Genomic DNA, 24,081 nt, shown 5'->3' with positions numbered 1-24,081 from the left:
ACCTGGGAACTGCTCAAACCAGCAAGTACAGAGAAAAGAAAACAGGAAGACGACATAGAAAATTGCAACAAACAACAAGAGCAATATGTGACAAATAGAAAGGAGAAGGAAAAAGAGGACCAAAAATGAAAATAGAAGAAAAAGAATTTTACAGTCTAGTTTATTCTAAGGGTATATTATTTCTTGTGTGACCTCTCAAGTCTAGTTGTTTGGCTGTTCCCTAGATGAGAACATCAAAACCAAAGCAGAAAGCAAGTCATCGAAAGTTAACTGCCTGTAAAAGTTTCAAAAACATATATCAATTAAATGGACATATTTAAGCAAATATAATATTTTCTTTAAAATATTTTAGAGGTGTTAAATAGGCAATTCTAAAACCATTTAAGAGAAAAAATAACAAATAAATGTAACCCTGTCACTTAAGGTTTAGATATCCCCAAAAGTTCTATAAAACATAGGATAAGCAAAACAATCCTATACAAACATAGGACAGCAATGAAGACTTCCGTCAGCATCAACAACCAAAATACCACTTAGTTCTAAGCATTGTTTGTTTGTTTGTTTGTTTTTTCCGCGGTGCGCGGGCTTCTCAGTGTTGTGGCCTCTCCCGCGGCGGAGCACAGGCTCCGGACGCACAGCCTCAGCGGCCATGGCGCATGGGCCCAGCCGCTCCGCGGCATGTGGGATCCTCCCGGACCGGGGCACAAACCCGTGTCCCCTGCAACGGCAGGCGAACTCTCAACCACTGCGCCAGCAGGGAAGCCCTAAGCATTGGTTTAACTGGTTAAAACCAATGCTTTAGGTTAATATTAATTCCCATCTATATTTTTTTCAGTGTAGCATTCTACCCAGTATTTGCTACATATACAAACAGTTATCACAGAATACTTACCTATTATCTTGGGATGGATTAATAAGGTCTGAGTGATATGGGATACTTCCTGAATATGTTAGGAGTTAAAAATAGGATGCAGGCAGATTAGGAAACTATGTAAGATGGAGTTTAGAGGACTGTTAAATAAACAGCTAAAGGACTGTTAGGAGCCAGACAAGGATGAGAGCCAGGATAAGACGGAGAGAGAGAAGTCAGGGAGAAGCATGAAGACACGGAAGAAAGCAAAGATAAGTGTGTCAAGAGCAAGCTATGTCAGACAGACCTGGGTTATTAGCTGTGTGACCTCAGGGAAATTCCTTTCTGTTTCTGAACCTTGGTTACCTCCAAAATTGTGAATAATACTATCGATCCCCCAGGACTATGGCAAAGATTAAATTAGGTAATGTAGGTGAGCATTGTGGCACAGAGGAATACAGGATTCCTACTTTTAAGAAGATAGTAGTACTTTTACTGAAATTAAAATAGAATAATACAGGGACTTTGCTGGTGGCACAGTGGTTAAGAATCCGCCTGCCAATGCAGGGGACACAGCTCCAGCCCTGGTCCAGGAAGATCCCACACTCTGTGGAGCAACTAAGCCCGTGCGCCACAACTACTGAGCATGCACTCTAGAGCCCGTGAGCCACAACTACTGAAGCCTGCGTGCCTACAGCCTGTGCTCCACAACAAGAGAAGCCACCGCAATGAGAAGCCCACGCACTGCAACGAAGAGTAGCCCCCGCTCGTCGCAACTAGAGAAAGCCCACATGCAGCAACAAAGACCCAATGCAGCCAAAAATAAATAAATTATTTTTTTAAAAAAAGACAAAAAACTAGTATCAGTGAATATGTCCCAAGTTTTAAAGTGTCCAAATTTGCAGATCAAGGGACTGATATTGGACCAAAATATACAAAAAAAGATTTCATAGAATAAAACAAGCAATCTTTTCTAAAATTCAAAACAAGGCTAATGGAAGAATATATAATCTAACAATGGTAACTACTTGGAAGTGATGAGGTGACATTTAGAATTTACTCTTATTTATGAATTGCTTGTAGATTTTATGATGCAATAGTTGTATAAAAAACAAAACTGACCCAAAACTTCCCTTCTCCCACAAAAATCTTTACAGTCAATAGGAAAATGCCTACATGACTAAGATTGCTGTTACCTACCTAAACAGTTTTGGAGGCAAGATACTAAATCGTGTTTTATCCAAAATTTTCCTGATTTTGTTTCTTCCACCTGAAACAGTATTTGCTTTTATTTTCTTGTTTCCTTTCTCCTGTGATGTCTGTTCAATATCTCCTGGTACATCCTGGATTGAGTGGCGATTACTTTTTTTTTCAGCAATTTTGGGAATATGAGGAACACCAGATTTCTCTTGTTCGGTCCTGGTAAGTAACTCTTTGAACACTGTAGAAATAAATAAATAAAACTGTCATTTCTTTTCTTCTCATTAGAAAGTTTTTATATCCACAACAAATTTTAAAAATAAACATAGTTGCTTTCTATCACTGGGCCTTTCACAGCCTCACCCATTAAAACTTATTTCATTACGAAATTTATACTCACCCTCTATTAATCAGCTATATCCATTTTTCAGCTTTTATACCTGACTGTACTTATGATGTTGTCCAATAGTGATAAAAGAAATTCACTGGGGAAAACAAAAATGAAGCAGGCAGATTGCCAGCATGTTTCAAAAGCCCAAGGTTCCTATTTAGGTAATAAGCAGTATAATATAATTGCTAATCAACCCAGATTTTATAGAAATAGATATTTAGATTCTATTATTTATATGTTATCCCTCATCATTTGAGATGAGATATAAGTACTGTAAGTCAGGCCCTGTTTTGTAAAACTTAGCCATCAACAAAATGGGAAGAGCTCTGCTGGACCTGCTTTTACCAGAAACAAACAGTACTAAATTTTGTAATATATGACAATTTCCTCAAGGTAACATCTGTGAGACTTAATTCTGTAGAGTGAAAGCTACTAAGCATTCACTACAGCGGTCTGAAGTAAAAAATCAAGCATTTGTAGATAACTTTCTATCAATCCTAAGTCTAGTGAGTTACTTCATCCTTAAGGAAAGTACAAGCACAGTGGGGCATTTGCCTTTCCAGCAATCTCTTTGCCTAGATCCAGGCAAGCTTATGAAAAGCACAGCTTCTGGGCTTCCCTGGTGGTGCAGTGGTTGAGAGTCTGCCTGCCAATGCAGGGGACACGGGTTCGTGCCCCGGTCCGGGAAGATCCCCCATGCCGCGGAACGGCTGGGCCCATGAGCCATGGCCGCTGAGCCTGCGCGTCTGGAGCCTGTGCTCTGCAATGGGAGAGGTCACAACAGTGAGAGGCCCGTGTAACGCAAAAAAAAAAAAAAAAAGAAAAGCACAGTTTCTGTCTTCAAGATAATGGAAATCCTTGCTTGCTTAAAATACAGTAAATTCTTTTCAGTCATCTTAAAAAATTTCACTTTATTTTAAGCCACGTGGTAAAAATAAAAATGTTTTGAGCTAAAATCAAGATACTCATCCATTCAAAAAATATTTACTGACCTATGAACATGTCAAGCACTACGCTAGATGTTTGCAGATTCCTCCTGTCGTGAAACATAGTCAGTCAAAGATATACGGTATGGAGAGAACATAATGTGAGGAACTAGTTAAGAGAGCAAGAAAGGGAAAATTGTCCTTCATTAAGTCACTGTGTTAAGAAGAGATCAGTAAAGTGAGTTGATTTTAACTAGGAAAAGGGAGAAGAAGGATTAATTCTAGGTAGAGGAAATCTCAAGTTTAAAGTACCTGTGGTAGAAGGAAAATTCAAGAAAATGAAGATGACTGAAGAACAAGGTAGAGAAAGGGCTTGATAATGCTATGGTAAGGTGTCTGAATTTTCTGTTAAGAGCAACAGGAAATCTCTGGGCAGCAGATATCCCTGGCTGCAGTGTGTATGTAAGGTGACTCAGGAGTGTAAAAAGTAGTTTGTATCTTCACTGGACTTGTGTATATAAGTAAAAATCTGCAGAGCTTGTGATTTGTAGATAAAGAAATGATTGAGTTAAACTAAAAAAAAATAGTGAGGGACAAAAATTAATGTCGGTAAGCAAATATAATTACAATACCATTAAACATCAATATCAGATATAATATATGAACCAAAAATGAAGGTGTCCAAGAATAAAAGAAATGTTTAATAAATTTGACTACACAAAGATTAAAGATTTCTCTCTCTACATATATGTGTGTATATGTATTTACACACACAACCCAAAACAAATGAACAAACAAGGAAAGTCAAAAGACAACTGGGGAAAAAATTTGCAACCCTTAAGACCATGAGATACTGTTATTTATTTATAAGACATTCAAACAAATCAATAAAAGATGAATAACTCAACATAAAAATGGACAAATGAAGACTGTTCATAAAGAAGAAATGTTAGCACATAAAAAAAGTGCTCAACTTCCTTCATTATTAAAGACTGTATATCAGAAACTGTAAAGTTGATTATACCCACTGCAGAGGCATTCTTATACATTGATGAATGAAGCATACATAGATTGGGGAAACTTTTAGAAAGTAAAACCGCAGTAACTATAAAAGTAATTCTACTGTGAGGAATTTATCTTATAGCTATATCTATATAAACATAAAAGATAAGTACAAAGGATTATTACATCATTGTAAATAGCAAAAACTATAAACAACCTAAAACATCCATCAATATGACATCAGATCAATAGATTATGATAACAGTGTGATGGAATTCGATGCAATAACAATTACACAAGAAGTACACCTGTATGAACTGCTGTGGAAAGGTATAGAATATTGTACACAATATGGTCCCACTGGGTGACTTTCTTTAGTATTATAATTTGCAAAACATGCATGTATTACTTTTATTAAACAATTAAAATGTTAATAATAAAATTATCTGAGTGGTGGGATTTTTTTTTTTTTTTTTTTCCCGGTACGCGGGCCTCTCACCGCTGTGGCCTCTCCCATTGCGGAGCACACGCGCCGGACGCTCAGGCTCAGCGGCCATGGCCCACGGGCCCAGCCGCTCCGCGGCACGCGGGATCCTCCCGGACCAGGGCACAAACCCGCGTCCCCTGCATCGGCAGGCGGACTCCCAACCACTGCGCCACCAGGGAAGCCCTGAGTGGTGGGATTTTTAAAGATGTTAGAATGTTGTGAAAAGTAAGAGGAATGGATGAATAAAAACTCAAGCAGGAAGAGGGTAAACTGAGATTGCCAGCTGTTTTCTTCTCTGGGGACATTTGCTGATCTAAATATAAACAGAAGGTGAGGCTCAGGTAGAAGGACTCTACTAGAGGAAAGAGAAGTTTTGATGGCTGCGAGTACTGGCAAGAAAACTGGAATACAGAGAGGCACCAAAGCAGTGTCACTTTTTTCATGAGATATCTCTATTAGTAAGACAAGGCATGAGGCTGGAAATTTCTTAGAATCTCATGGTACTCAGGAGACAAAGTCACACAACAGGGAGAGACTTCCAGCAAACACACAACAGATTTATCTGCTCGGGGTGGGAGGCTAAAGAGCTAAGCTCAAAACCTCTGAAGGGAAAAACTTAAAAAAAAAGGAGACAGAAAGGTACCAGATTCTGAATCAAGAGATTGGAGGTGGGGGAGGAGGTAGGAGGACAAGGTAAGCAGAGTGAAATTTCCCACAATCTCTCAGTGGTTAGAAACAAAGTTCCATTAGAGGAGGGGCCTACATCAAGCACATGACAAGTCTCTCAGCTTGAAACCCAATGGACACAGTCTAAGTAATTCTGCAACCCAGCCTGACCCAGCTCAATTCTCCTTACCCTATGTGATTAAACAGAGGAAATGGCAAATCCTATCTGTGAGAAAATACTAATTTCACTACTAAGGTTCCTTTATATACAAAGTACAGCATACAATAAAAATTTTAAGACTCACAAAGAAAACAGCCAGAGGGAAAAACAGAATAAAAGATAATCCAAATGTTAGAGTTAACACACAAGGACTTTATAATAACCATTATAAATATATTAAAGAACAGAGAGGAAAAGAGATAAAATGGATGGAAAGATGAAGAAAAAGATGAAGAAGTGCAACAGAGAACTGGAGATTCAAGTGGATATTCCAGACCTGAAAAATATCTAAAATTAAATTCAGTGCATGCATTTATCAGTAGACTGGATACAGCAGAAAATAGGATTACTTTCTTAAACACAGATCATTACAAAATACCCAAACTGAAAGAAGAAAAAAATGGGAAGAATAGAACAGAATGTAAGAGATAGATGGGATGCAAATCTTCTAACATATAAGTAACTGATTTCCCACATGGGAGGGAAAGAAAAAGCGGCAGTGGTAATTAATAATGGCCATGAAATTTTTAAAACTGATAAGCAAACAACAATGCACAAATTCAAATGCTGAGCAAACCCCATACAAAATAAATACAAAGAAAACTGTGACGAATCCTTGTTACAGTTAAAATTACTCTGAGTCGTATTTGCATCCTATGGGAAATGCTGGTATTTTTGTTTAGCCTTCTGCGGATTGTGGTTCCAGTGTTCAATTTTCAAAGCCTCTGCAGTGCTATACAGATCTGTCCACTTTGTGCCACCTAGTGGTCAGTCTGGGACCTGAGTAGAGGTCTGCTTGGGCCAGTTCTCAAAGTCTATGATATGCTAAATAGGATCAGATTCACGCACCTACAGGATGGGGGTGAGCCCAGGATTTCATAAACAACTTTATGGGGTTGTTTTCTCCATCTTAATTATCAACCTGGTACTTCCTAGTTCCTTAGGCCTCCTTTTTTGGACCTCTAGAGGGAAACTGTCCACTGCAGTGCCTTAGGAGCCAAGTAGAGGGGGACAGAGAGAGTGGGGAAAAAAAGCAGTGACACTGGCTTTGTTTTCTTGGAGCCACTGCTTCACTAAAGGGTGAGGAACATTTTGTCACTCAATGCCACTGGATTGCTTGGAGACTGGGGCCTGAGAATATGGAGAAAACAAGAGTGAAAAAAAAAAAAAATCTGTGGGAATTCCCCCTCTGTCTGAGCTTTAGGAGTTTCCTTTCCCAGTCCTTAAGTCAGGCTGCTTCAGGGTCCTTCTAGGTCTGCACCATAATATTCACATCCAGGTTTCATGCTGCCTTGAGTCCAGTCCAGGGGATACTGGAGTGAAAAAAAAAAGGTAAATTCACTTCTGGTGGTGGTACTTTGAATTCTCTGAGTTCTCAAATAGATGGATCATGATTTTTGTTTAAGTTTTACTGTTGAGTTCAGTGGGAGATGAAGGATAGCATGTGTTTACTCCATCTTAACCGGAACTAGAATCCTTAATTTGCTTTTTATCTTCAGGGACATAAGGACGTATCAAATAGCACCTTAAAGTCTGTGTTTGATATTCTGGAGCTCCTACAGTTCTGTTTCTGTTGGTTCTGGCTTAAAATGATTTTTAAGAGGGCCTCACAATGTTTGATTGTTTGACTCCGTATTTGGAAACTTATTTTTACAAATAATAGGCTGCTGCTAGCATCTTCTAAAGAGGATTTCTATTTTCTTTTGCCAGGTACTGGAGACCTAGGGCCAGGTCAAACCTTGAGGTTCTTCTGAGTTGCCTAGAGTACAGTCCACATTCTCTTCGGAGTTAGATACTTACGTTCTCAATCAAGAACAAATGTTGTTATGCTAGAGTGTTCTGGCCTTTGGTAGGCTCTACACTACGAACCTTCTCTCAGCAGCTCCTTCTCTCAGCTACGTTCTATGGATGGGAAAATAGCCCTGGGAAAGAAAACATCCTTTGGGGGGGTACAGTCTCAGGATGAGTAGTAAGGGATTTGACACATCCAGAGTTTGTGCTTTTAACAAGTGCAGGATTCCAACTCTTTCACCTTTTCCTGGGAGCCTATTACCAAAAAATCTCACTCTCAGTTGCTTTTCCTGTACTGGTAAATGCTCCAGGGCAGATATGGCTCCAGTTTACCTCTTTAAGGTCTAACTTGTCTGTTCAATGGCAGGTAGCTCTTCACTAGCCAGCTCCTTTAGTTGTTCTCAGTCAATACTAGAAACAGAAGACAAGTTTTTTAAACTAATTTTGCTCAGATTATAGGTGGTCCTTTGAATTGGGAGTCACATCTTTCTTTCATTCTGGAATGGCCTCTGCCACTGTTTCCTAAATACTTTCTTCTGCACTTTTTCTTTCAGATCTCTTGGAATAGTGCTCAATTGCATTTTGTCTTTCTTTGCTCTATAAAGTTGATTTTCTCAAGTTACCTATTCCTTCTACTGTATGTTTCTGTCTTTTCTACTAAAATATGTCTTTGCATATTTAAAATAACCCCAAGAGGTATTTTTCTCAGTGACTGTCTTTCTTCCAAATATCCTGCTCTTGTTTTAAGGAATGGATTTTTATATCTCTCTGTGCAGAGTTCTAGAAATGGTTTTCTTCTCCTCCTCAAATTAACTATTTTCTCCAAAATCTGTAAGCTCACTTACTAGGTTCTTTACCATCACCCCTCAAAAATCCTGGTTCTCTTATAACTGGTGATCCCTTGCTGTCAGTTCTAATTAACACAAGATGACCAAGTACCTAGTATCATCTAAACAAATCTGTTTTCTGGTCACAGCTTGTCTTTTTGTAGGTGTTCTGACTGTGAATTCCATGCAGGATGACCTAATCGCTCAACTTTGCTTCATGATAATGCCAGAGTTACTGGAACTTTATTCCAGGCACCACATCCAGACTAAAATGCTCCATTTCAACAAATTTTCTACTAATATTTCTATGAGATACTCTTTGGTGTTTTTCGCATGGGGAGAATGTTGGCTGATTACACTCTGGCTGAGGCAAGGAAGGAGGTCTTGAGGGTACGGGCCCCCTTCTGTAGCACCACGTAACTCCCACACTCTGCAACATCCAATCTAGGGTTCTGTTGGGCAATTGCTTCTCACCATCCAAAGAGTTTGGAGGTTGTGGTTTCTCTTCCTCTTGCAGCCTTCAGATCAATTTTGTCTCCCAGGGTCCATGTTGTTAACCACTACATTATACTACCTCTATGTTTTTATACACAACCACATTTGATACTAGTTAGTAATTATTATGTGCCAGGAACAAAAAAATTTAAAGGTACTGATGCTACTTCTCTGGTGGCACACTGGTAAAGAATCCACCTGCCAATGCAGGGGACATGGGTTCGAGCCCTGGTTCGGGAAGATCACACATGCCACAGAGCAACGAAGCCCGTGTGCCACAATTACTGAGCCTGTGCTCTAGAGGCTGCGAGCCACAACTACTGAGCCCGTGTGCCACAACTACTGAAGCCTGCGCACCTAGAGCCTGTGTTTCACAACAAGAGAAGCCACTGCAATGAGAAGCCTGCGCACCGCAATGAAGAGTAGCCCCTGCTCGCTGGAACCAGAGAAATCCCATGCACAGCAATGAAGATCCAAAACAGCCAAAAAATAATAATAATAAAAAGAACCCTATGAAACAGAGCTGGAGAAACTGAATAGAGAGACTAAACAATATGCTTTAAGTGTCAGAGCAACCTCTGCTTTCATATTTTTCAAAATCAGAATCCTTTTATTTTAACCCAAAAGTCGATATTTCTAGATACTAGTCCAAAGTCTAGGAAATCCGAAAACTGTTAAGGCTTACTTATTCTATGCTAAACTTATATAATATTTGGAAATTGCCAATAGACTGTTATATGCCAGATTTAGCATGATGTAATTCAGTGAAAGGGACTCAAGTGAAAAGAGTGAAAAACCAAATGTTTCGTTTTTCATTATGACTAAGTGCAGGATAAGGAGGAGTCAAAGTGGGGGGAAAACACACACACACACGTCCTTTTCCATAGGCACAGTTTTAAAATTCAACTCTTATTCCTCAAATTTCAACCTAAATGATGTAAAGAATTTTTTTCCTTCCTACTTTATAAGGACTCTTAAATTTTCTTTGATAGTTTTTAATTGCTACACTTTTTTTTTTACTGTTGCCCTTCTCAGAATTTCAGAGAAAATCCTATGAAATCTAATCAAACTAAGTCACAGTCTTCCAAAAGTTGAAAAAAAAAAAAAAAACCCAAATAGTAGATTAAGTTAAAAGTACAAGCTTAGTCCTTGCTTCATTCAAATAGTAACATGATTAAAACATACTATAGGAACAGTAATCAATATTTTTACAAAGAAAGGTACACTGTTATTAAAAATTGGCAATTCACTGATTAATTAATTCAATGTTTTACTCAATTTATTTCCATGAAACAGCTAATCTGGCATTCATATTATTATTTCAGAAAGCTAGCTAAAACAGTAGAAGTAGACATTTGCACATTAGCAGGGAGAAAAAAAGCCTACTATGACTTCTCAGTTTCATTCAGATCAATCTAAGTTTCATTCAGTATCTCCAGGCAAAGTACGGTACATAATAGACACTCAGTAGACATTTCATAAATGACTAAATGTAGTTGTACACCTATTTTAAAACTAAGATTTCAAAATAAATACAAATAAAAATTCTAGAATACAGAATACTATATCTCAGCACTAAAGATCCTAAAAATGTTCAAAAAGCTTAGATAGAAACATTTTTTAAGTATTTTTACTATCCTCCCTTTCACTGTAGTGATTCTTTTCTTTTGTATCACCAAACAAAAGGGCTCAGATAGTTTTTGACAACAAAACTCACCAAAAATGTTGGTCTTTACAGTAAGCGCAAGATGAGTATTATTCCTCAAAATTTCAAGGGCCTTCACAAACGTTATATTCTCAAAGTTTTGTCCATTTACTTCCATTATCTTGAGAAAAGTGTTTGAAAAATACAAATTAAGACAAAAACAGTATTAGTTATTTCTGCAATCTTAAGTTTAATGGTGAAAAAATAAAACTTAAATAAAATGCACCTGTGTGTGAACAATGGTTAACTCTGTGAGTAGTGGAATTACTACCTAACTTTTTTTCTCTGTATTGTGGTATTTTCCTAAATCTCTACTATAAACATTTTTTTTTTAAAGTTCACTCCTGGGCTTCCCTGGTTGCGCAGTGGTTGAGTCCACCTGCCGTTGCAGGGGACATGGGTTCGTGCCCCGGTCCGGGAAGATCCCACATGCCGCAGAGCGGCTGGGTCTGTGAGCCGTGGCCGCTGAGCCTGCGCGTCTGAAGCCTGTGCTCCGCAACGGGAGAGGCCACAACAGTGAGAGGCCCGCGTACCGCAAAAAAAAAAAAAAAAAAAAAAAGCAACAAGCACAATTGTGATGGGGTCTTGCTCCATTTGACACTGCTGATCACTCACATCAGGGCTTCACAAACTTGGCTGCACCTCAGAATCATCAGGAAGCTTATTCAAAAAGTACCAATTCCAAGGAAGAAGGATAAAGAGATAAACACAATGAGAAAAAAAAGGCAGCACAGAGGACAGATCTCAAGGATTGACACAAAGATTTCAAAAGGATAAAAAAGAGTGAGAAACAAAATATTAGGAAAAGAAAAAGAAAAAAAAAGTCACAGAAGTAAAATCCCCAGAGTTCAAAAAAGTCTTCAGTCTACATACTGAAATGGATCATCTAGTACCAGGAAAATAAATAAATAAATAAATAGATTAAAAAAAAAAAAGATCCCATGAAAATTCTGAATTCCAAAGACTTAGAACAAAGACTCTATAAGGATCACTGTGGGGGTTGGTGGTGGTGGTGGTGGTGGTAGTGGGGAGGAGAAGAACCAGAGGTACCTGGAAAAGAAAAATAAAGGATGGTTTGGACTTCTTTTGAGCCACACTAAGTGATGTGATACTTTTCTGTGACTTTAATGTTCTGAGGGAAGAATGACTATGATAAAAAATTGAACAAAAAAGTATCATCAAGACATGTAAGGACACAAAGTTACAGTACTCATTTACCCTTTTTGAAAAAAGTACTAGAAAAGGTACTAGAAGTATTAGAAGACAATCGTGAGATAAAATAATGGGGACATATGGGCGTAGATGAAGTGGAGGTGATCGATGAAATCAGTATGGCAGGTGCAAATATTTAAATGACTGTTAATAATAAGCTTATGAAACTTAATGCAAATGTCAAAGTACTCTTAAAAGAGAACATCCATAATGTTAAAAAATGACTTATAATCTAGATCTAAAATCTCAGATAATTTCAACCATACTTGGGAGGACTGAGGGAAGAAGTAAAAACATGATAAATTTCTCTCCTCTGTCAGGAATGAAACCACTGGATTTTTCTCTTTTTTTTCTTCCTGTGAAGAACGAGATTCTTAAATATGTTTACCAAAAAATACTAGAACAATAAATATCATGACTCCAGGTTCCTTGCTACTAGATATTCTTAATGAGTAGTCTGAGTAAGGTCCAGAAATCTCTATTCTATAAAACTCCCTTATGGGAAGAAGGGAATCATTAAAACATTATATCAGAGTTTCTTTTCTAAAATTACATCATTTTCTAAATTTTAAAATATTTTATTACGATATACATTTTACTTATTATGTGTGAGTTTCTTAACCCCTTGCACTATTAATATTTGGTCTGGATAACTCTGTTGTGGTGGCTGCTTTGTCACGGGGTGTTGTAGGCTCTTTAGCAGTATCCCTGGCCTCTATCCACTAGATGCCAGTAGTAATTCCCAAGTCATGACAATCAAAAATAACTCCAGACATCACCAAATGTCTCCTGGGTGACAAAATTACTGCTGGTTGAGAGCCACTGTCCTGAAGTATAGACCTTTTCATAATGTGAATGCCCTCTTTCTTTTGGCCTCGTGGCATGCGGGATCTTAGTTCCTTGACTAGGGATTGAAACTGTGCCCGCTGCAGTGGAAGCATGGACTCTTACCCACTGAACCACCAGGGAAGTCCCTGTGAATGCCCTCTTAATTTAAAAAAAATGACAGTATGGTTTGGTTAAAAGTAAAATAAAGTCACATTCTAAATGAACGTGTGAACAAACCTAAATTTTTAAGTGGAACAAATTCAGCTTCCCAAGTGATTCAGCTAGATGAGAAACCACTCTTTGGTGTACATGAGAATTATCTAGACTCTTTGGTGTACAGGAGAATTATCTAGAGAGCTTTGTTCAAAATACAGATTTCCAGTCTTCATCTCTGTAGAATGTGATTAATATGATTACTAAGACTGAGGTGGGTCTAGGAATTGTATTTTTTAGTAAAAAGGCTGTGTGTAATCTCATTTTTGAAATATATTGTTCTATAGTTAACTAATGCCTACATGGAGAGAATAAATTCCTATCAACTTACTCCCAGTGTCTCCTTCCTTTTCCTAGTCCCTCAGCCAGCTCACTCTGCTTATGGATGTAGTTCTGTTACCATATGAACATTACTTAAACCAAAACCATCATTTATGGTAATCTTAGGCCACTTAGAGTAAAGATAGAAGTGCTTACTCCTTTACAGCATGCAAGGGTAGGGTGCTAATTCTCATATGGATCTTTCTGGAATACTGTGAAGTTGCCAACTGATAGAGGTCCTAATCCTTGGAGGATATGCAGGACCATTCAGGTTGATAGTGGCCAGACTACCATGCTGTTTCTGGATGTACTATATCAAATTTACCATTAAAAGTATTGGATATATGACAAAGACATTTTTAAAATAAACGATTTAAAAAATACTACCTCTAAAAAGAAGCTTAAAAAATACTTCCTAGGGCTTCCCTGGTGGCGCAGTGGTCGAGAGTCCGCCTGCCGATGCAGGGAACATGGGTTCGTGCCCCGGTCCGGGAGGATCCCACATGCCGCAGAGCGGCTGGGCCCGTGAGCCATGGCCGCTGAGCCTGCGCGTCCAGAGCCTGTGCTCCGCAACGGGAGAGGCCACAACAGTGAGAGGCCCGCGTACCGCAAAAAAAAAAAAAAAAAAAAAAAAATACTTCCTAAAATTTACCATGCTTACTTGAAGAAATATCAGATGAGGAAAAAAGTAGCACACCTATTACTTATAAAAAGGCTTTAAGTGGTTGTTATTTACTTACCTGATCACCACGTTTCAGTCCTGCATCAGCAGCTTTGCTACCAGGTTCTACACCTTCAACAAAAATACCAAATGCCTTCTCACTTCCTCCATTTAGGCTGAAATGCAGAGGGGACTCCCGGGAAGCCTTTTGCAGCACAACCTGTCTCCACTTAGCCTTTGCAGCACAGGCAATATTCAATAACCGGAGATGACCATTCATTTTCTAGAAAGTAGAAATGGGTAAGGTATATATAAATGTATATATTTATTCCTATAGGCTTTTATAAATCACCTAAAATTATTAGAATTAGAACTATATTTAAAATATAGAGGAAATAAAGAACATATAAATAGGGGTAAATAAAACTGAAGGAGGGAAACATTCCACCCTAGAGCACTCTCAAGAATAAGATCTCTTAATAAGATTTTTTTTAAAGTTTCTAGAAAAGGTTAGAAAAGATTTCAAAGTGATGTCTCATTTAGAGAGGGATGACAAAAAAATTTCTTCTTCATTTTCTGAACCTTACTAATACATAATGTTATTACCATCTTGCTTATCTCCTGGCTGTTACATAAAACCAGAATCTTTTTAAACCTTTATTTAAAACCTTAAAGGACTTGAACCACCTTCCCAACATTATCTAACATTCAAAGACACATTCAAGTCTCCATCTCTTCTAGAAATATTATTCTTATATTATTTTAGATCTTCCTATATTATTTTAGATCTTCTTTAAACTTAGTAATATTCTAACTTTCAGGTTCTAATATCAGTTTAATATTTAACTATTCTCGAATAGTGTACTAAGTAAATCTCATGTCTATAACAAGAAGCTAAATTTTTTTCAGGGTAGGAACCAAGTCTTACACCTGTTGTGATCCTACATAACAGCTTGGAGTATAAAGTAGAATTCAATAAATACTTGATGACTGACTCGATTACTGGGGGAAAAAATCCCATGATTGTAAGGCAGTTTCTATTTTCCATAAGCCCCTTGAATATTTACATAGCCAGCACTGGAAGAGCCTCTATGGACCTCTTAATCAAGTTCCCTGTTCATCCCCCCCATTTCACATAGAGCAGATGTGCTGCTGAAAAGGCTACAGGAACCAAGAGGTAAGGAAAGGGACAAAATAATCTGCCAATTTCCCCCTCTTTATTCAACTTAACCCACTTGTACTATATGAGTAATAACAATGGTTCTTGAAAATGTGCTATGTGCCAGGTTTTGCTGGCAGATTCTTATGTTTATTAACTCACTAAAATCCTCACAACAATCTCAACAATCTAGAGGCTACTGTCTATAAAATAAGACAACTGAGGCATATAAGGTTGGACAACTTGTCCAAGTTCACATATGCACCAAGTGGTGAAGTCTGAATGTTAATTCAGGCAATCTGACTCCTGAGCTGCATTATTATTTACTTCCTAAAATTTCAAGTTTCTTGGAGCAGATAACCCAGTTGCAGTTCAAAGTTTTATATCTAATAGGGAGAATAAAATGGATTTATAAATAGCTACCATGAAAGTTAAGAAGACCGTGAGGGTATTAATCGTAGGTGTTGTATATTAAGAACAAGTGAAATCACATGCAGAAGGGAGACTTAGAAAGTCTAAAGTAGATCTGATAAAGTATGTGTATTTGTATGCCTAAATCAGTGAAGACTGTGGAAGAAGCATGATTTTTGTTTGGGCTGAAGTAGCAGAGGATGAACAGAAGTCTAGAATACAGATTTAGAAGTTCTCAGAACAGGCAATCAAGACACAGGAGAAGATGAAAGCTGTTCTGAGTTGCTATTCTTCGGGGGTGGGGTGGGAGGTTAGTAGGAATCCCTAAACTCTGAAGAAGATAAAATTCTTCTGAGCCTTACTGTATCTTCCAGATTTTTTTCAAATTCCTCCAGAAATCGAGTCATAGCAGGATCACCTTCAAAATCATTAAAATGATTATTTACCCATAATAATACAATCCGTGTTACCTGCGGAAACATGGAAGAGGCAGCATACGATTATACGAGAGGCATTCTTTCTGCAAAAGTAGGTTCCAAAAGCATGTCTTAAACCGAGGGGAAATTGAGCTTTATGGCTAATCCCTTTGCCCACCTGCTCACACACAAAAGGCTCATTCTAACAGAGAGGCATGTTTTAGTTTGAGTTTTTGCTTCCTTACGTACACAAGTAACAGGGAAAGCCAAGACCGCCTTCACTGAAAAAACAAGCCTGTATACTAACATGTAAGAAGTACATGGGATATATATTTTGGACAGTATCTTAAAACGCAAGCCGCCAAGAGCAGACAAATGTCAAAAGTGTTTCTTTAGCTGAGAACATGTTTCACCAAAATTGTAATAAAAATCTGAAACTTCCTTCGTAAATACTGTGTATTTTCAAAGTTGTGAACTGATTTATTACTTTGTACCACAGATTAACAGAAAAGTTAAAAACAAATGGAGGTTGAATTAAATAATGTGTCTACAGGGAACTCTACTCAGTGCTTTGTGGTGACCTAAATGCAAAGGAAATCCAAAAAAGAGGGGATATATGTATATGTATACCTGATTCACTTTGCTGTACAGCAGAAATACAACACTGTAAAGCAACTACACTCCAATAAATATTAATAATAATAAAAAGCTTCTGAATATTAAGAAAAGACAGAGGAGCCAAAATAAGATCAAAAGAAATAAGCCAGAGAATTTTCCAAAATCTAAAAAAAAAAAGGAAAAAAAAAAGTGCCTAATAATATAAGTAATTTAAGTCATATACTTTTTAAATTGTGGTAAAATACACATAAAATCCACCATTTTAACCACTTTAAACTGTACAATTCAGTGGCATTTAGCACATTCACAATTGTGTACAACCGTCCCCACTACTAGTTCTAGCACATTTTCATCACCCCAAAAGAAAACTCCATTCCCAATAAGCAGTCACCTCCCATTCTACCCTTCTTCCAGCCCCTAACAGCCACTACTTACTTGCTTTTCTGTCTCTGTGATTTGTCTACCTGGATATCTCATACAATATGTGATCTTTTATGACTGGCTTCTTTGTCTTACCATAATATTTTCAAGGTTTATGCATGTTGCAGCATGTATCAGTATTTCATTTTTTTTAATGGCTGAATAATATTTCATTATATGGTATACCATATTTTGTTTATCCATTCATCAGTTGATGGACATTTGGGTTGTTTCCACATTTTGGCCATCATCAATAGTGCTGCTATGAACACTGCTTACAAACTTTTGTTTGCACACCTATTAGCTCTTTTGGATATATGCTTCAGGAGTAGAACTACTGGGTTATACGGTAATTCTATGTTTAACTTTTTGAAGAACCGCTAAGCTGTTTTCCACAGCAGCTACACCATTTTACATTACTATAAGCAAGTATGGGAATTCCATTTTCTCCACATCAACACCCTTAAAATGCTTGTTATTTCCTTTCCTTTTTTTAAGTCATCTTAGTGGGTGTGAAGTGAACAAAACCATCACTGTGGTTATGATTTGCAATTTCCCTGACTAATGACATTGAACATCTTTTTCATGTGATTGCTGGCCATTTACATATCTTCTTGGGAGAAATGTCTATTCAAGTCCTTTGTCCATTTTAAATTGTATTGTCTTTTTGGTGTTGAGTTGTAAGAGTTCTTTATACATTCTGGATACTAGACCCTTATCAGACATATGATTTGCAAATATATTCTCCTATTCCATGTGTTGTCCTGTTTTTCCTGATAGTACCTTTAATGTAGAAAAGGTTTTAATTTTGATGAAGTTCAATATATCTATTTTTTCCATTGTTCAAGGTTGAGCTTTGGGTATCATACCTAAGAAACCATTGCCTAATCCAAGGTCATGGTTTTTTTTCACCCCTTCTTTTCTTTGAAGAGTATTATAGTTTTAGCTCTAATATTACGTTTCTGATCCATTTTGAGTTAATGCTGAATACGGTATAAAGGTCAAACTTCATTCTTTTACACATGAATATTTAAGTTGTCCCTAAATCATATGTTTGTTCATTCTCTAGCATGCCTTTATTTCCTCAGCGACGTAAGTAACTATATATAATTTCAAAATCGGGGGAAGGCAAGCCTGTAGTTTTGGACACCTGAGTTTCCTAGACGATAGAATTCCACAGTCCAACTACATCTAACTTATTTCCCTTAAAGTATAACTCAGAAAGATACACCAGGCAATTATTAATTACTATGGCCCTACTTTTATTTTTCTTAAAATGACTAACTTCCTACCTGTTACTGAGGTAGTTTACTGGTAGTAATGTACCAGTATCACTATTCTTTCTATGGGAAGTACAAACACCCCATAAAATAAGGTAAGATAATCTATTTATAACAGCAAACAATGTTTAATGCAAAAAAAAAAAAAAAAACCTCAAAGCTAGATTAAAATAAGTTACAGCAGTGATAAATGAAGGTCAAAAAGATAAACTTTTAAAATGATTATAAAGTCTTTAACTCAAAAATCAATGTATTTCTAATTCTATTTAGATTGTTTCTAAGCCCTCTTAAAAAAATTTACTTGGTGGATATTCTTTCTAAACTATTAAATGACTTTTAAATGTTTTATTGATCTCCTCAGTAACCACCAAGTATTCTGATAAAGTGTAAAAATATTATCATCCACCTTCTGAATTTACAGCTACACCACAGCCTGCTTTCAGTTTTTGCCTTTTAAAAGGCAAAATATCCACTTTTAACATTTTATTCTGTCATAAAAGTAACCAAGCAGAGATATGTCTATACTGATTCACTAACTTTTTAGGCGAACTGAATTTTATCAAAATAAACATTTAATTTGTCAGTTGCAAAAGGTTTTGGGGGAATAAAATTTAAAATCACTTTCATGCCTTTTATAATTATAAAACCAACCTTATCCCTTAAGCTGTCAATTTTAAACCATTCCAATAGTTTGGTCCCAACATCCAAAGGACTTTCAAGAAATGTTCTATAAGTTAATAGGAAATCTTCTATGTAAGTTGGGTCCACAATGGAATGCTCTTCTATTAAATGCATGATGAGACGCTCAGGTGTTGCCTAAAAAAGAAAAATACAGGAAGAATTAGAAAATAAACAAGTAGCTCAGGAACCAAAGAACTCCTATTGATTACTTCCTTTTGTAGCCACTCTATTACAAAGTCCTTGAAGTAAAGTTTCACCCTTAAAACCCTCAGCACTAGGAGTAGGTAGTCTCTCTAGGTTGTAGTCCACCATCACCCAGAGGTTTAGAGAGAGAAAAGGCAGAGGAATAAACATGCACAACAGCATTTACTCGGCCGTAGTTGTTTTTATTGGCATTTCATCATAGGAATGGGGGGATAATGTAATGACTGTCGCGGGTAAAGAGAAGGAAGAGGTAAGAGTTAAATTAAAGAAGTAAATAAAGTTTTCTTCCAAATTTAATCATCCTTAAATTCTCTTCTGTCCCAGGCTATAGGAACAACATAGCAGCTCAAGATAGCTTGTTTTATTGTTGTTACTTCCGGGAATAGAGGTTTCCTCTTCTATGGTTTCTTCATTCTAGTTCACCAGAGGAACCAGAAGTTCTATAGATAGTTTTTACATTAACTCAGAGTTTAACTCCTTGCCTGTTTCCCAATTTATAAAAAGGAATGCAAACAACATTTATCTACTGCTCCTTCTTGAGCTTCTGAACCAATGTTAAACTTTATTACCTTAGCAGCATTTTCAAAAATGGGTACACAAAACAAATACAGAAATTAACCAGATGTTAAGCCAAATATAAAAACCAACTGTTGCCCATAACCTCAAATTTCAATTTGTTGCATTCATCCAAAGAATTTCACTGGCCAGAATTATTGCATGGCAAACATAGATTAATACTAACAGTGTTCTTATTTAAGAATTTATTAAAAAATAAAAAAGGGTACCCCACTGCTAATAAGGTATGTAAATCATTTCTCTAGAAGGAAGTCAGAGGAAAGGCTCTTTGAATTACCTATTTAAGGGACAAGACAACCACAGGTCATTCCTATTCTTCTCCCACCCTCCAAAATACCCCAAGAACACCAAACTGGGTCTATCATTAAGGCAAATCACAATCTGAGTTCACTTAAAATGCGGTTCTTAGATCATATATAGCTAAGTCAGGGGTGGAAATGATCAACATGTTAAAGAAAGGCCATTATTCTGATTAGCTAAATCACTGAGGCAGGATCTCTGTGGAGACTAGGCCATATATTCAAAACCATATATATATATTTTTTTTTTTCGGTACGCGGGCCTCTCACTGTTGTGGCCTCTCCCGTTGCGGTCCGGACATGCAGGCTCAGCGGCTATGGCTCACGGGCCCAGCTGCTCCGCGGCACGTGGGATCTTCCCGGACCGGGGCATGAACCGCGTCCCCTACATCGGCAGGCAGACTCTCAACCACTGCGCCACCAGGGAAGCCCTCAAAACTGTATTTAAAGACAAGTCCCTGGGACTTCCCTGGTGGTTCAGTAGCAAAGAATCCACCTTACAATGCAGGGGACTCGAGTTTGATTCCTGGTTAGAGAATTAAGACCCCACATGCCACGGGGCAACTAAGCCCATGCACCACAACTACTAAGCTTGCACACCTCAGCTAGCAAGCCCACGTGCCACAAACTACAGAGCCCACGTGCGCTGGAGCTTGTGCGCCACAACTAGAGAAGAGAAAACCCGCACACCACAACTAGAGAGAGGTCCATGCACCACAAGAAGATACCACGTGCCGCAATTAAGACCCAACACAGCCAAAAATAAATAAAATAAATAAATAATAAATCAATCTTTTTTTTAAAAAAAAAAGACAAGTCCCATTGTCATGCAGAGGCATGTTACCAAATTGCTCACTAGCATCTAATAAGGTGGATGCTGGGTGACAGGGTACGCAGAGTGGGCAGGTGAAGGAGATGGCTGGCATGGTAGAGGTTGGTTATGATGAACAAATAAGTAAATATACAGAGCATAACAAGAGCCACTGTTGGATAAAGTATTTACAAGTAGGGGAAGGAAAAGGCTACCAAAAACTTTGTGGTATAGTACTGGAACTGGGAGTACTGGTATGAACTCTTGACTGTTATCAATAGATACATATAAGAAGATATAGGTGTGTATGAATTTATAGTAAATAAATACATATATTTCCTACCTCTGATGAAAAGTTCTAGAAGCAATGACACCACAGTAGCAGTGAACAGAGTGCCCAGATCTTGGTTTTTTAATGCTGTTCTCTACTAGAAGGATCCAGGGCTCTCTGGAGAAATGTCTGATTCCAAAGCAGGGGCAGTGAAAGATGAGCCTGGAACATCTCGTTTTGCCAGATAATAATGAAGCTCTCAAAAAATGATGGGGACATGTCAAAAGGATACAGGAATCAGCCTTAAGAGAGTCCCACTGGCCAAATCTGGGACAATCTGATGATCAGAACAACACTGATGGTAAGGGAATACAATACATGAGACCATAACAATATAATTAAAGAGGGGAGAATGCTCATTCTTACAGTAGAATGACAATAAATGTAGAAGAAATAATGGAAACAGAAAATCACCATTACAGGCAGGAGTAGTCAATCGAAGTAAAGACTGGTAGATAGAGGTTTGTAAGACATACTGACACTATCCCAGAACATCAATGCTCCAAATGCTCATCAATTACAAAGGGTAAAATGGTGGCTTTAAGTGAAGAAACTTGACAGACACCAAGAGGACCAGGTGATTAAGGTTAACTTCACTGGTGGTGAGATAGGTTGACATTGTATGCTCCCTGAAATGAAGCACTGAGAAAAGCACATTATTTCTGTGGAATTCCTGCCTGGAAAGCATGACTGTAGTCTGGGCATGAGGCAACACAGGATAGATCTTGTCTGAGGGTCATAGTACAGACTGTAAGGGCTGTATTCTTTAAAACTGCTGAGAATGTGAATAGGGAAAGACTGTTCCTGGCGTAGACTTAAGTGACATGATAACTAAATGCAACTGTGTGCCTGGATGAGATTCTGAACCAAAAAGGAAAAAAGAGCCATTGTTGGGATAGTTGGTGAAAATCTAAATAGCATCTGTGGACTGAATGGTTTTACTTTATCAATGTACATTTCCTAACTTGAAGGTTTCTATGGTGTTTATACAGGAGACTGTTCTTGCTTTTAGGATATACACAATGAAACATTTAGGAGTGAGGAGGCATCACATTTGCAGACTGCTCTCAAACGGTTGAAAAAGACTGATGATAATGGAGAAAATGCAGTGAAATGTTAACATTTGGGGAATCTGAGTCAGGGTGTTCTCTGTACTGTTCTTGCAACTCTTCTGTAAGTTGGAAATTACAGGGCTTCCCTGGTGGCGCAGTGGTTAAGAATCCGCCTGCCAATGTAGGAGACATGGGTTTGAGCCCTGGTCCAGGAAGATCCCACATGCTGCGGAGCAACTAAGCCTGTGCGCCACAACTACTGAGCCTGCACTCTAGAGCCTGCAAGCCACAACTACTGAGCCTGCATGCCACAACTACTGAAGCCTGTGCGCCTAGAGCCCGTGCTCTACAACAAGAGAAGCCACCGCAATGAGAAGCCTGCGCACCGCAACAAAGAGTAGCCCCTGCTCGCTGCAACTAGAGAAAAGCCAACAAAGACCCAATGCAGCCAAAAATAAATAAATTTGTAAAAAGAAAAAAGAAATTATAAAAATATAAGGCTCACTATGAGCCTTCATAAAAAGATAGTCTATGGCAGTCCACATATATACTCATTTTTTTCTACATAGAAAGCTTACGCCTATCAACTTAGGAGAAGAAAAAGACAGTGTTGAGGAATAGCCTGACTCCTGAGAAATATCTTATCTGACACCAGTCCCTCTTATTGTTAAATAAAGCTTCTGCACTTATAATGAAAAATAACACATGTACTTATTTTGCAACCAAGACTTGCTTGAAAAGAAAAAAAGGTCATGCATTTACTTCTTCTCTTGCACCTAGAATTGCTCTATTTTACATCTACATGTCATAAAAGAGACAGAGAGATGGGAGAGTGGAAGGCAAGGGGGCAAGGAATAGGGGAGAGAAGGAATTAGAGAAGGGAAAACAATATGGGTAGTAATACTCAGATTCTATAGCATGCTAAGGCTTTTGATTTGCCACATTTAGCCCTAATAAAGCCCTGCCATAGCATCCCCATTTTCAGATATGAAAATTGAGGTTCAGAGAAGTTAATGTCTATTTCAATGCCACAGAGATCTAGTAAGCACTCATCTAGGATTCTTTATGCATTTATGGTTGGTCCTTTCAATTTCTGTTTTGTTTCTAAATATTGCTGTCTTTGATGAAATTAATTCCCATTATCAACGGATCATACAATAAATTTGAGAAGGAAAATTCTGACTGGTATATTCTAAATAATATCTTTCCATACTGATATTAAATGGCAATGTTACCCTTCCTCAATAAAATGTGTAAAAACCAACTTAGAAAAAGTCAAAAGAATTAACACATTTATTTACACTAGATCCCAAAGTTAACGAATTATCTTGCACTACTCAAAAAGTGGTTCAAAACCTTTTAAGCAAGATGAAAGCTTTATTCTATCAATAACAAGAAAAATAAGTAAAAAATACCCACCTTGATTACAATGTGTCCTTTCCTGGTTCCACTGCGATCTAGTTCACGGTGCTCATGTACCATAACAATTTCTCCTTCTTCCTCAACTTTATGGGTATTTTTTTCCACATGATTTAAAATTCTCCAATAATCCTGCTGGGCTATGCAGACAAACTGTCCGAGAACAACATGGGGACAATTAATGAACCTATAATACATAAATATATCACTATGCACCAAGGCAGAGCACAAAGGTGAGAACTCAAGTGGCATAAGTTCTTTTTTATTTCATCCCTTCATTCCTTAACAAAAATCAAGATAAAATAAATAATTCATGCACAAAGAGACAAAAGAAATTAAATCCATTTGAATTCTGCTCTAAAAGGAGAAGTGAGCATCTACTTCTCTCAAAACTGACACTATGCAAAGAAAACATGAAGCAGGAGTAAGTTAGAAACAAACAACTCAGAAGTTCTTATTTCTTCCTCTATTGAAAAAAAACAAAAAAGAGACTGAGCTGGCTAATATCAGATAGAAATTTAAAAAATCAACGTTTATTAGATATATTCTCTTTTAAAGTATGTATAGTTTGTTCAATTCCACAAATATTTGAGTCTGATATAAAATCTA

General features: G+C 37.6%; 1 protein-coding gene across 6 annotated transcripts in view; it reads right to left on the bottom strand.

The window, feature by feature from the left end:
- Positions 1-24,081, bottom strand: part of RAPGEF6 (Rap guanine nucleotide exchange factor 6) — a 221,816-nt gene that overhangs the window by 52,158 nt on the left and 145,577 nt on the right. For all 6 annotated transcript variants that reach the window (XM_082837180.1, XM_082837181.1, XM_082837182.1 and 3 more), the window contains 6 exons: positions 23,473-23,625; positions 18,751-18,915; positions 15,728-15,835; positions 13,875-14,078; positions 10,573-10,681; positions 2,051-2,291 (listed from right to left, as the gene is read on the bottom strand). In XM_082837180.1, the coding sequence (XP_082693306.1) occupies positions 2,051-2,291; positions 10,573-10,681; positions 13,875-14,078; positions 15,728-15,835; positions 18,751-18,915; positions 23,473-23,625 (980 nt within the window). The remainder of the gene's footprint in view (positions 1-2,050; positions 2,292-10,572; positions 10,682-13,874; positions 14,079-15,727; positions 15,836-18,750; positions 18,916-23,472; positions 23,626-24,081) is intronic.

The sequence above is a fragment of the Leucopleurus acutus genome (assembly GCF_964270905.1).
Source record: "Leucopleurus acutus genome assembly, chromosome: 3".
NCBI classification, from domain to species: Eukaryota; Metazoa; Chordata; class Mammalia; order Artiodactyla; family Delphinidae; genus Leucopleurus; species Leucopleurus acutus.
This window is presented reverse-complemented; position numbering and strand designations above follow the sequence as displayed.